General features: G+C 40.0%; 1 protein-coding gene across 2 annotated transcripts; it reads right to left on the reverse strand.

Moving 5' to 3' along the window:
- Nucleotides 1-91: 91 nt before the first annotated feature.
- Nucleotides 92-14,168, reverse strand: CENPS (centromere protein S). 2 transcript variants are annotated; one of them, XM_039367641.1, is made up of 5 exons: nt 14,043-14,168; nt 12,607-12,730; nt 12,452-12,485; nt 9,319-9,385; nt 92-1,690 (listed from the first exon to the last, which is right to left on the reverse strand). In XM_039367641.1, exons 1-5 carry the CDS (start codon nt 14,151-14,153, stop codon nt 1,475-1,477), a joined length of 552 nt encoding a protein of 183 aa, XP_039223575.1. In that variant the 5' UTR covers nt 14,154-14,168; the 3' UTR covers nt 92-1,474. The 2 variants fall into 2 exon arrangements, with proteins under 2 accessions (XP_039223575.1, XP_039223576.1); XM_039367642.1 differs by lacking the exon at nt 92-1,690 and adding an exon at nt 4,626-4,950.
- Between the last annotated feature and the right edge of the window lie 282 nt (nt 14,169-14,450).

Consider the following 14,450-nt stretch of genomic DNA (forward strand, 5'->3'; position numbering starts at 1 on the left):
AACCAGGGGTATTCCGAGCCACTAAATTAGGAATACATCAAAAAACACACGTGATATTCACTCTCAATTGAAGGAAGCACGAAGATTTAGGTACATGTAGTAATGTTTTATTTCGGCATGGAACAATTGTATGGGGAAACAACTCGGCACTGGCAAACAAAACAAAACAGGAAAGACAAACTGGCATACAGCATTCTTCGCTTGCCCCAAAGCATCTTTGTGGAACTCTTAAAGGCGTCTTACAATAGTTGCGTTTGTGTTGTTTCTCTTCCATTCAGAGGATGACAGTTTAAATAATGCTGTACATATTAAAGGGCGCAGAAAACCCTCAATTGGACAATGGACATGCTGGGGATTTTTTTTCCCCCCTAGACTTTTCTCACAACAGCACTTCAGAGGCTGTAACGCTGAATCGGAATAAATGCCCAAGTGGGGCTTCTGCTTCTGTTCCCTTGCCAACTGCTCTAAGTGGCGTGCAACAATTCTGTCAGTACAAACATGGAAACTGCGCTTTTAGTGACACTTACAAAAAAAATGCACTCAGCAAGGGTTTGAAAGTGGCTCTCTCCATTCTAGCACGCCTTCGTATATTTTTTAAGTTTAGAACTTGGCTTCTGGCGTTTTCAACACGTTTGCGAAAATGCAGTCAAAATTGTGAATACAGGGTAGCTTTGCAGAAGCCCCACAAAAACAGCCTAAAAGCATAACATGTAGGCTATCTTCTCTTTTCTGTATTTTATTTTAGGAAATCACATTCTCAACTTTTGGGATAAGAATGTGCCTGAAATTTGATGGTCTTCAGCCTGCATAAATCCCCGGGAGCTGAGATGACCACAATAAAATTGTCTTTGAGCCACTGAAGCAGAAGAAAAAAAGGGGTGCCAGCTTGCTCAGAGTTCTGAATTCTTTCTGTATACATCCTTCCTCAACTTTATAGTATGTGGTTATCCTGTTAGGTCTGCCTCTACTGTCTATCTGAACTGCTGGTACCACCTACAAGTAAAATTACGTATTTCACAGAAGAAGGAATAATTTCGATTTTTCCCTTTGGGAAACAGCTTGGATAGGAATTTTACAGATTTGAGATCCATACTTTTTTTTTTTTCTTGTTAAATTAAGCAGAAGCCTGAGGATGGTTTACGAGCCCGTTTTGCTGATGGGTGTTGTCAAACGGAAGAGCAACGATTCTCTTCATACAGTATATATTCTATATAGAACCAAAGTACATTTAAAACACGAGCAAGGTTTGTTTTGCCACACGAGAGACCCGGGGGGGGGACGGGACACCATGAAAGGCTGGCAGGAGCATCTGCGCAGGAATCAGGAGATCCCACCCTTATACAAACAACACTTTCTGTATGCAACGCTTCTAATACCAAGAGAAAGGAAAGTGAAATTGAATTACAGAAGCGTTTACACCCCAAAGTCACCAGTCAAATCCACTCTGAGTCCATCGGTGCAGGAAACCCATTTGCTAGCAAGAGGAGAAGGTTTTCCAGAAGAAGTTTTTACAGGGTGCTTTTTCCCGAGTGGCGGGCTGAGGAACAGGTGCTCTCTCTTCCCACGGGCTGGCTACGATCTTCTCCTGCCTTGACAGATGGGACACATTCCGGTATGATGCCCGTTCGGTCAGCCCCGAGAGAAGAACAAGTAATTCCTTCTTTTGTAGGTCTGCCGGCGCCTGAAGATACTTTGTAAATGAAACAAAAGCGAATTAAGCATTATTGTGGAAAGAAGTGAGGTAAACCGAGGCTTTAAAAGGGCCAGGAGATTTAAGCTGCCTTGGCAAGTCAATCCCGTTATGTCTCCGGACACGGAAAGGCTCAGATATGTCCTGTAAGAGCTAAAGATGTTTCAAAGGTTGTAATGTGTGAACCTGCGAGCAAAAGACTTGCTCTCCTTATCATTAATCCGAACCCAAGGGCTATTAAAAATGTGATGAAATGTAAACCTTGGGATTTTGATGCTTAGGGCATTTCTCTTCCCAAGTTCTCAAGAAGGGGAACTTAATCCTGTGATGGGTGTCAAAGGGTCTTCGTGCCCCTGAATGACTATGCCTTGATTTAAAAGCATCTACACAAAAAGTTACGGTGCTAAGGGAAAAGCTTCTGTCAACTGTAAATTTCTCTTCAGGTTTTGAGGTCTGGTGGTCTCGTATTCTGAAGTAGAAAATAAGCATGCAGGATTGACCTCTTCAAATGTAAATTTCACTCTAGTCCCTTTCATTTGAACAAACCGCTCTCTTTAAAGCAACTGCTGTCAGCTATTAATCTATTGGGCTGCCGTTCTTCCAAGAATTGGGAAGAAAAACAGATTGGTAATGGTAGTCTTTACGGAGTGATCCTTGAATCTGTTTCGGAGGAGAGTGGTGTAAATCAAACATCCGGAGCTGAAAACTTTTCAAACAAGCTTTTAAAATGATCTTTATGACAACCCAGAAGCAATTACTTTGATGAAGGTGAAGATGCAGTGGGTCTTTTTTTTATGAGAAATATACAAGGGAAATTCAAGGGAAGACTCACCAGCAACTCAAGAGCTCTCTAGCCTTGTTTCCGACAAGCTATTTCCTGATTCTTTGTATTATTTTCTCCCAATTTTTTGCTTTGAAACAGTATCACCTTAGCGTTAGTTATTCCACCCCCACCCCCAAAACAAGGGTTTTCATTAAAATGTTTCCAAAGCAAAGTGTAAACCGAAAGTCCCATAGGCACATTTAGGATACAAGAAAAAAACAAATCAATTAGCCAATAAGGTATCCCACAAACTGACCCATTGGACTTCAATTCAAGCTCATTTTAGAATACTCCAGACTGCAACCCAATGCTAACTCTATAGCCGATGAATATTCTGGCTATATTTTATCAGCAAAAGAACAGGATCTCTTCTGCCCTCAGCTTACCTTGCCCTGTCGCCTCAACGGCCCTTCTGGAACAGGAAGGGCAATCATACTGGCACCCCCCATGGACCTGGGAAACAGGATCAGCCCCAGAAGGAACAGACAGAGCGGGGAGACCGCTTGCCACGCCATCTAGCTCAGATGTATGTCTGAACGTCACCTGCCTTGCGAGTTATATTTTGTGCTTTTTTAGACCTGGGGAGGGGGAGTCTCTATTTTCCAATTTTATGAGAGGATCCGTTCGCCACCCCCTCATCCAACCGTCCTTTCTCTCCAAACTCAAGCAATGACGCATGAGCCGGGGCCGCAATTAAGTCTCCAAATGGTGCATTTTGTACAGCTTTAACCCTTAATTAGTGCCTCTGGGTGTCAATCCCATTAAAGTACATTCGCCATCCATTTAAGCTGTATGTGCATTTTTATTTGCTAAAAAAAAAAAACCCTCTCCATCCGACTGAACCTCATTTCCTCACCATTATTCCCACGATGATTAGGATGCTTTTGAGTACAAAATAGTGTGATTTAGCAAAGTAATGATTCACCGAGCAGAGGGGAGCAAGAAAGCCAACTCAAGAGAACCACAAGTCTTGCGATGGGTTTCATAATGAGAAGCAAAACTAAGTCGACTGTTAATAATGAAAATAGTCCAGACTAAAACAAAACAGCAAAAATAAAAATAAAAATCCCAAAGGGCAAAATGTTTGTCAAAATCAGGCAAGGTATGTAGTGCAGATGAAACATATTCAAAATTAAAATGAACCCCGGGGGACAAGATTCAAAATAAAGGCAAAATTTGACTACTAGTTCCCTGCAACAGAGTGGGAATAACAAAGGTATTGGGTAGAAGCAAATGAGAGGCAGTCTGTAAGTGGGGAAGATGTTACAGGTTGCTAAAATATTAAGGCACACACAAAAAATCAATAGACTTTGTTTTTCATAGTACTGGATTGCTGTATCACCCAATAAAACTAGTTGTCAGGAGATTCTGTAAACAACAAACTAGAGTTATTCCATATACAATGTAGAATTGATTGATGGCATTCACTGTCATAAGAGGCAGTGAAGGATACTTAGACGCCTAGAGTTATGAGAGGACAAGACGAATTGATGGAAATGTTTAACTTTGTTCCATTATTATTAATATGCTTTATTAACTGCAAAATAGAACTGTCCAGTTCAAAAGAAAATGCCACCCAGTGATGGGTGGAGGTACATGTATCACTTTGAACTATAAATGTGGTTTGATTCAATTTTGTGAAAACCTGAAAACCTTGTCTTCTTTAGCACAAAGAGAGCCAACTGTCTTATTCAACAGAACCCAGTTCTGTGGCTTAGTAGGATATGAAAAACGAAGTGTTAGTGCTGAGGAGCAAAATAATTGAGCTTTTCAGTAAGATGCTCATCTGAATATTTAGGATGATCCAGGACAATTCAAATGTGGAAATATGTCTAAGTTGTTTTCGAGAAGGGGCAGGAACTATTCCTGTGTGAACTGAGGAAAGTTCTCAAGAGATATATTTTTTTCCTTATTCTCCTCTGGTGCCTGTAGCTGTATTGATGGTGGATGCTATTACGTGTCCAATTTCTAGCCACTAACTTTTCTTCCTAAGAAAATTAAGACAGTGTAAAGCCCTGAAGATTTTCTGTTTGTCCAGTGAGAACTAAAAGCCCCTTTCGCTGTTTCTGGCGGGCCCTTCTCATCTTAAATAACTCACTCCAGGCAATCACCTAAGTTCCCCATTCAGGTATGTTTTTCTTTTCCCAATGTTTATTTTCCAAATACATTGTGCTTATTTAAATATAAAAAAAATAGAATTGTAATCTAGACAAGGTGACGCTGAGGACCTGGGTTCCACAATGAACATGAGAAATCCCCATCTTGAAACCAGCAAGGGTGAATTTTATGCCATGTTGGAATCTTCATTCTCGATTGCCACAGGTTCTTCATTCGAATTTCTTCCTTCTTTCTTAGCAGCGGATTTTTTTTTCTTTTTCTCTTTTTGTTCCAGGTTATTCAGAGAAAGCTCATCACTCTTCTGAGTAATATACCTCAACTAGAAATACAGAGAATGTCATCAGTCACCTACAGTGGCAGAGGTTTACCAGGCAGTCAGTGGAACACACAGGCAACGCACAAACACATTCAATGTGTAACTAAACATGAAGATCAGTAGGCAGGCTGACATCCAGTGGTTCTTCAGGCCCGGACAATACAAAGTCTGATAAAACAGCAACTAACTGCTCGTGGTTAATAGATGGCAAGCTGTGATTCAAGATAAAAAAATCTACTGATATGTCAATTATTAAATCTCTGGCTACAAAATACATGCCTTGAAAAGTCAATGCTATTTAATCGTTTCTCCCACCCAATCCAAGCAGAGTTATAACAGCTAATACATATCAAATACACAAAAAAAGAGAAAAGGTAATGTTTTCCTTCATTCGTTTTTATCTTCCAATGCATCTATTAGTTCAGAGGTCCCCAACCTTTTGGGCACCAGGGACCGGTTCCGTGGAGAGAGGTTTTTGCGCGGACCGGAGGGTGCATGGTTTTGTGTTCTGCCTGCATCACGCGGATGGGGTTTTGCTTGTTTGTGCGGCCCGGTTGCTGGCATACCGCGGCCCAGTACTGGTCCACGGACCGGGGTTTAGGGACCCCTATACTAGTTGCTTTTAGTCAGACTTTTCATTTGTTTTACAATGTTCATCCAAGGTTGAAAGGACGGTAGACCAGACTGCACAAAAATTTACTGTATAACTCTTTTTGCATCTTTAATTGCTTTAATTTGTTGTAAGGTGTAATTTTAAATGGTTATTATATAGTGGTAAGAGACCTGTTCCTAATATGAAGACCCCCAGCTTTTGGGGCAATGTGTAACATCATGAAAGTACAACTCTTGAATATTCTCTATCATCAGCCATGCTGGCTAAAAGAACATTTCAACAATGCTTGAACTTCTGGCCTGGGTTGGTTTAAGGCATTTTCCTAATTGTAAATATGCTTATGTCCTCTTCAGACATGTTGGCTAACTGCTGCTCAATTCATTTTTGACAAGACCTACTGAGATTAGCAAATTACATACCTACTAAGTGTGAGCCAGGAGTGTTTATAGGAATTTGGTTCAATTTATGACTCCCATGCATAGCCCGATCCATACACTTCAAAGCAAAATAAATCTCATTTTGTTTTTGCCATTTTTACTGATAAATCTGTTGTTAGGATGACTGCATCTTGTTTCAATTTTCTTCTGTGTAAAAATACAGCTTATTGGAGCCATTTGGCTCATGACAACTCATACGTTATTATTTTTTTCTCCTTTTACATTACTCCTGTTTTATAGCATCTATAGCTTCTCTTCCATTTTCAATTTATTTGCTGTACAAATGAATGATGGGGTAAGTGCAAATGAGTTCTATCAGGATATAATGTGGCACTATATTCTCAACAAAACGTAGCTTTAAATACAATAGTCCAATCAAAGGGTGCTGACTGAAATAGCAATTCTATATAAAGAATGGTATACTAATTTGCTCTCCGCACGCCAATTTCTCCAGCTTTACTAAGAATTACTTTCAAATTAATTTGCTGTCTTATGAAGAAGGAGGAGGAAGAGGAGGAAGGCTCAAATGTTACTTGATCCTCCACAGATTCCAGTACAGGTAGTTCTTGCCTTACAATCTTTTAGCCACAATTTGAAGTTATAACAGCACTGAAAATCGACATATCACCATTTTTCACACTTACAACCGTTGCAGCACCCCCCATGGTCACGTGATCAGAATTTGGATGCTTGGCAACTGGCATGCACTTATGACAGTTCCAGTGTCCCAGGATCATGTGATCCCCCTTTGCAACCTTGTGACAAGCAATGTCAATGGGGAAGCCAGATTCGCTTAACAACCTGGTTATTAATTTAACAACAACAATAATTCACTGAACAACGGTGGCAAGAAAAATGGTAACATGGGGCGATATTCATTTAAATCCGCCTTGGTCAGTAACAGAAATTTTGGGCCCAGTTGTGGTCGTAAGTCGAGGACTACCTGTAGAGGCTCTGAACATTTTTCTTCTGATATTCTTACTGGCCCAAATTCTTTGTGGAGCAAGAAATCCACAAACCATAAACAAGTGGCTTCGGTACAATTGTAATCTTGGAGTAGCTATTTTGCTCTTCCGTTCCACGTTCAATTAAATTGCTCTGCAGCTGTTGGCTCAAGGACACAGAGCTCAGCTGAACGCTTCAGCCCCACCCATCCTGCCTTTCCAAAATAGCTCAATATTGCATGGTGAGGAGGAGGAGGAGGAGAAGCATGCCTTGCTGGGGTTTAAAATTAGCAGAAACACTGGCTCTGTTCATTTGAAGCTGAAGATCTACTTTAAATAAGAGAGACTGCATATCTCAGAAGCTTATAGGGCAGCCTATAGAAGAGACTGGACAGCCATTTGTCTGAAATGGTATAGGGTTTCCTGCCTTGAGCAGGGGGTTGGACTAGATGACCTCCAAGGTCCCTTCCAACTTTATTATTATTATCGATCATCGCACAGTCAGCCAGATGTTCAGACTGGATTTGGCATTTTGTCTACCTATCGAGTCCTTACCCAGGACCTGGGATAGGCAGATGTGGCTGGTATTATTATTATTATTATTATTATTACTATTATTATTATTAAAGAAAAAATTATTAGCCCCAAATGTGAGATATAAGATTTAGAAATTGGGATCATTTAAAATATGGAAATGATAAAGATTAAATGTGTTAAACTTAAATATCAATGAGAAATTAAAGTTAAGAAAAACTTACTAGGCTATTGTCTAAAAGGTGGAATGTCAAATTAATTAAGATATGTATAGACTGAAGATTATTGATGAATATTAGAAAGGTACTTTTTGTTTGATTGATAGAATAAGAATTGTATTGGTTCGAATATGACAGTAGATATTACGGGGGAAAGAGGGAATTAGTTGTTGTAATACTTTTGAGATTTGTACTGATGATATTCAAATGTAATGGAATTACTGTGCTCAGCCGCCACGCTACTTTTCAAACACGTAAATGTAATATTGTAAAATTAATAAAAAAAACTTGAAAAAAAAAAAAGGAAATGAGGAGAGTGTGAAGCAAGGCATCCATCTCTGGGTAGGTACTGAAATGCTACCTTTTCAGCCATCCTGGCTAACCTGAAAGTCACAGTTCTTTAGATAAATCCAAGTCAGAGAGACATTCCAGGATGAAATGGCTGAAGCAGAATTGACCCCTGAAGTGTAATTTCCTGCCTTATGAGTCAACTGAGAGGCCTTCTATATTTATAAGTTGCTATTACAAAAGAGGGAACATTGTACTTTTCAGCCAGAATTAACATTACAGGATCTGAGCTTAAAGCAGAACGTCAGAAATATAAGCCACTTATATTCCATGGCTGTTTTTGAAGCCCAAGATGGCAATGAGTAAGGCAAGAAAAGAGGCTTTTCTTCTTAAAGCTATAGCAGCATAAAAGTAACATAATTAAGACATATTTCCGAACTACGGTTTGAGGTGTTTGGTGCACTACAGAGAAAAATACATTATGTTATGATAGTTCGTTAAGCCTGTAATACAATAAGTTGTTGTATGTGTAATCCTGTAAAGTCCACCAGCTTTTCCAATATGGTGGCTTTCAGCCAGATTTCCAACTGTTCTAATATCAAACCACAGCCCCAATTATTCAGAGACCATCACACTCTTGTCCTCCAAAGCTTTGTTAGCAACTTCCACCATTTGAGAGGCAAAGAAACAGTTCAAACAATTAAACCCAACATGGCAAGAAATTTCTGCATAGATATGTCCCCTAGGTCAGTGGCATCTATGTATGCATGGATATGAAAGAGGCAAAATGACAACTGCAGCATTGCAATTGTCACAAAGAGCTAGAATTTTAATTGCAATGCTGCAACCACCATCTTGCCTGTTTTGACCCTTCTCTGGAGATGCCCGTCTAAAGATACTGGGGAACAAATTGTTTTTATGACACTTTATCTATACTGACCTATTGGTACTTCTATTCTACAGACGGTCCTCAACTTACAACAGTTCATTTAGCAATTATTCAAAGTTGCAACAGCACTGAAAGGGATCATTTTTTTTACACTTTTGTCTGTTGCAGCATCCCCGTGATCAAAATTCAGATGCTTGGCAAATGACTCGTATTTATGACTGTTGTAGTGACCCGGGATCAAATGAACATCTTTTGTGACTTTCCGACAAGCAAAAGTCAATGGGGAATCCAGATTCACTTAACAACCGGGTTGCTAACTTAAAAACTGCAGTGATTCGCTTAACAACTATGGCAAGCAAGGTTGTAAAATGGGGCTAGAAGAAACGTAACAGTAAACAAGGCTTCCCAAGTCAAACAACAGACCCAGAGGGGAAGGATCCAATCTCACCAATGAGTTGCTCCTTCGAGCCAAAAGTTTCACATCTTCAACATTAATGGTGCTCCGTTTTCCATGCCTATGAGAAGGAAGAAGTGATCAGATTACAAGAAGGTTGCAGTCAAATTATCCAATGAACAAATCTTAAAACCTTATCAGAAAAGCTGCTTAAGTGTAAATTGTTCAAACTTTCTCTGCAGCTGCTAGATACATTAACAAAATGAAGCTTTTTTTATGCAGCGGCAAGTAGATTACGTTGAAATGCTTTTGGGAGTTTGCTTTGGCTAGAGGACCCCTGATTTTGCCAGCCCTTCTAGACTTCTTTTCAAGACTAAATTGACAATTTATCTATCAAACGTGGGAATGATAAATAGCAGGGACATTTTGTTCCTTCCATTTTGATGTTCATGTAAAATGAAATGTTTCCCGTAGCAACTGATACACTGTAGAGAGAGTTATTAAATTACTTTTCTCTATTACAGCAATTTTCATTGATAATAGGAAAGTGATTGTATTACTTTGTAATTTTGTAATTGTATTCTATATACCAGCAACATTGTTGGAACCAAGGGAAGGGCAGCCTTGAAATATTTCCTGTGTAATAGTACAATGTTTCATCTGATTGTCTCATGGTTCCTGAGACTCTAAAATACAATTATGATAAATGGAAGTGAGGGGGTAGAGAACGAGAGAATTATCTCAGCAAACTCTAGGGGGAAAAAAATCCCAAAAGCTGGACAAAGGTATCACTGGATATTAAAAACCAGGTTCTTTGTGCGTCATTCAAGCCCCACTTGATTTATATATTAGCACACTTGCCCATTATATAAAGACATTGATTTAGAACTGTAATTTGCAAAATGAAAATTGACTTCCATTAACCCAGAAAAATGGACACAAAAGCAAAATGTAAGTGGAATGAGATAACAAAAAAAGATGAAATTATGACTAGCTAAAAACAGACACTGCAAGTAGAGGTCTGATCTTCTGGCAGTCTTGTGTTTTTAGACAAAAAAAAAAACAACCCCACAGATGTACAATTTTTCTACCAGTAGCAAATAGAAGAGAGCAACAGAAGAGGCTAGGCAAATACAAGAGCCTAGGACAGGTCTCAACCTGGCAAAAAGATTAGAAAAGATTACAACACTTTTGAATCCAAGCATCATCCAATTAGCTCACTGAAGCCTATGGAATATTTTGCTGCTAAAATCTGTGGCAGTTTTTAAACCCACTTGAAACATAACTACTGGGCTCTTGAGCATAGAACATGTGTAGGTTGGGTACCCTCAAGGCCTGCAGTTCCGTGAAATGTGACAGTTTCTGGACGCAGTATGGGATGCTTTTGGAGGGTTTGGGAGAAAATACATACGCTTGTTAGAACAGAATCGTCATTACGTACAATCTGACAATCATCTGGGATATACCAGACCATTCAGGCCTAGCTCTGATGGTCATTTCTTTCTAGGGTCAGCTAATTCCAAAATTGTCTAGTTTAATGTATGTCTAGTTTAATGAAGAGGACGAGGGGGGACATGATAGCAGTATTCCAATATCTCAGGGGCTGCCCCAAAGAAGAGGAAGTCAAGCTATTTTCCAAAGCGCCTGAAGGCAGGACAAGAAGCAACGGATGGAAACTAATTAAGGAGAGAAGCAACCTAGAACTAAGGAGAAACTTCCTGACAGTTAGAACAATTAACCAGTGGAACAACCTGCCTCCAGAAGCGGTGAATGCTCCAACACTGGAAGTTTTCAAGAAGAGACTGGACAGCCATTTGTCTGAAATGGTCTAGGGTTTCTTGCCTAAGCAGGGGGTTGGACTAGATGACTTCCAAGGTCCCTTCCAACTTTACTATTATTATTATAATACAAAAGCATGTTCTCTGTCAGTTCATTAACTACCCGTAGCACCCTTCCTAGTCCACTCTTTTTACAAGAGCTTGGCGCCAGTTACACAAGTAATTTAACAGTTATTAAATAAAATATGAATTAATGCAGGGAAACAGAGTGCCAGAATTAATTTTAGACCATCCTTGCTAAAAGCCAGATGGCTGAAAGAGGCTAAGAGTGTACAATAAATATGTTGATATGACACTCAACACCAATGTACTTAAAGTCACTAGCAACCAAGTTATCGAGGTCTTGTGTGAGCCACTGATTGGTTCCACGTCACACTAAGCCACGATGTGATTTGGTTGCTGTCCCCTTGCTGCTCTATTTGTTAGCTGCAAACTGTTTAACAAACCAAGGTTTAATATGATGTCAGAACAGAGTCACCATTTCTGCATGAGTTCCTGAGATGAGCATAGTTGCTAACACAAAGAAGGCAAACGTGCGTGTGTTAAAACAAAGTCAAAAAGCTTCATCAAATAGTACCACAAAAATACATTATCACCAGCTCAAATTTGACAGACAGGAGCTCCATTGCACATGAGGACACCTAACACACGTGTCAAACTCACCACGTCATGTAATGTGTTGTGAAATATCGCTTTTTTTTTTTTTTGCATTGCTGGAGCTAGGGTGGGCATGGCCTCCGCATGATGCAACTGGCCCACAGGCCGGCAGTTTGACACCCCTGACCTAACGTAAGACATTTTTCTCCAAACAGCTGAAAACAAGCCATCCCACTTACAACTGCTCAACAGGATGTATCTTTAAAGGAGACCTGCCAACTATCTGCAGGGCTTAGATATACATCTGCAAGAAATACTTTCGACAAACTATGGTTTATTCCTAAACCATTTGTAGGAAACAAGACTCAAACAAAAGTTTTATTTTCCTGATAGCAATTTTCTGTACAATAAATTGGTTTTCAAAGCAATTATGAAAAATGAAGTATGTATGCAGATCAACAATATATACAAAATTTGGCAACTATCAAATATCAACAATATATCAGAAAAAGAGACTGAAAAATAAAAAAAACTGTTATCAGATTGAAAAAATGCTATCCATTCTGAAGATCAAATATTAGAATTTTTGGCTACAACACCTACATCAAGTCCATGCTGTATATTTTTTTAAAATAGTTTTAAGTGGCTTCCAGGAAAACAGAAAACAAAACAAAAATATTTTTTTAGTTGTCTTATCAGATACAGATACACGTTGATTATTGTTAAGTATTACCCCTTTCTACAGTACTTACTTGGCAAACATTTCAAGGTCCTTTGCAAAAATTTCTGAAAAGGAAAAATAAAAATTATCTTAATATGTTTTCATATTTAGCAGAGCTATCTCTAAGTTTATTTGCAGTTCCTTTTTAAAGAAATACTACAATATTGAAAAGCTAAGGAAAAGTACCGCATTGCCTAAAGGTGATCTCAGAAATAGCTGCAATGGTCTGTCTGCTAAACTTTATGTTTTTATCTTCAGCAACTTCTTCGCACAAGCAGGCAACAGTGTAATGAAAAGCTGCTTTCAACCTCTAGGAAAAACAGAGTTAAGAAGGAAAAATTACAAAATTATTTTATACACTAATGTGGGTATATATTATACCAGGTCTTCAAACTAAATAAACAAACAGAATAAATAATAAATAAATGAAGTATGATGATCAGGTCAAGGTTTTTGGACTAAGAAATTTAAGGGGGGGGGGGGCAAAGTGATCAGAAATTTGGGATTTCTTATCTCCTTCAACATGTTATAATGTCATCCATCTCTGAAAGCAAAGGAAGAAAATATTTTGTCTTCTAAATTTTAGCCAGCTTTGCATTTTTTCCAAAAAAAATATCAGTTTTTACAAGTTTAACTGCCTTGTGTAAGACACTTGAAAAACACACATCTATGTAAACGTGTATATGTTTACACACACACATATTGACCATTTATTAGATTAATATTCAATATTTATCAAATTTCTATTCTGCCTGACACTTGCATGGCTCTGGATGGTTTACAAGTAAAACAGTAATTTTGTTATCATTTTCTTCTCAATCTTTCTTTACTCATTTGAGGCCCAGTCTAGGAACATGCTTAAAATACAGCAGCATTTTTAATTAACAGAATAAAACCTGACTCTGTGTGTGTGTGTGTGTGTGTGTGTTTATATACAATATAGTGTATGCATCTGTGTATATTTATCTATGTATACTGCTCACAAAAATAAAGGGAACACAAACGTATAGGATCCTATACGTTTGTGTTCCCTTTATTTTTTTTGAGCAGTATGTGTGTGCGTGTGTGTGTATACATATGTACACACAGTACATATGTACACAATATATATGTACACAATATATAAATATATTAAGGGGAAGAAAATATCAGTCCAACAACCCTCATTCCCGATATTCCGCCCTAAAAGCACTCTGTCCATGCTCAGAGGAGATAATGGCAGCAGGATTGTTTCCCCCCCTCCCCCGGAAACTCCCAAAAGGCAGACCCTTTGCACGTGCTCAGAGACCCCTTTCCCCCCCCCGCTTCCTTCTCCCCCCTCCCCGGTCTCGTGGAATGTTTCAACAGCCCCAAGAAAAGGCGCTCTGCACGTACTCAGAGGCACTTTGTCTCGGGGGGTGGTGGTGGTGGTGGTGACGGCGGCAAGTGAGGTTCGTTCCCCCTCAGGTCCGCCACCCGCCCAACTCCCTCACGGCCGCGGCGCGTAAACAATAAAAAGCCGAGCTAGCGAGCAGAGACGGAGAGAGTAAAGGCCGCAGCACACTTTCAGCCGTCCCTGCCCTCTGCACATGCTCAGAGGCGCCTTTTACCGGGCGCGGGGAAGGGCGGAGAATGGGCGCTACCTGTTCCTCAGTCTCCATGGCGGCCAAAATGGCGGCCGCGTTTCCCGCCTTTTTTTCGCCTCGGGCGTCGTCGTTGAGGGGCGGGGCGAGGGGCGGGGCCGCCGGGCGCATTCTCCTCCCCAAGGAGGGCCGGCCACACCTCCCACCCACCCGGTGCTTTCAAGCGTGGGACTCTAAGCCCCATGAGGAGAGGGGAGGATGGGGCTAGTGGTCCCGCTGTGGAGAGCAGCGGGGCGGGGCTGGGGTAGAGCGAGGGGACGGAAAAGGGTCCGAGCCGGCTGGAAAACGACATGAAATGGAAATAAAATGAAAATAAAAGTGTAATAACAGGCAATAGAATAAAGATTGGGAAGGGACCCTAGAGGTCCTCTAGTCCAACCCCCTACTTCTGAATGCAGACGTGTGTAA

This window comes from Crotalus tigris, unplaced genomic scaffold, assembly GCF_016545835.1.
Source record: "Crotalus tigris isolate CLP2741 ecotype Arizona unplaced genomic scaffold, ASM1654583v1 scf7180000020588.15403103151:6194809, whole genome shotgun sequence".
Lineage (NCBI taxonomy): Eukaryota > Metazoa > Chordata > Lepidosauria > Squamata > Viperidae > Crotalus > Crotalus tigris.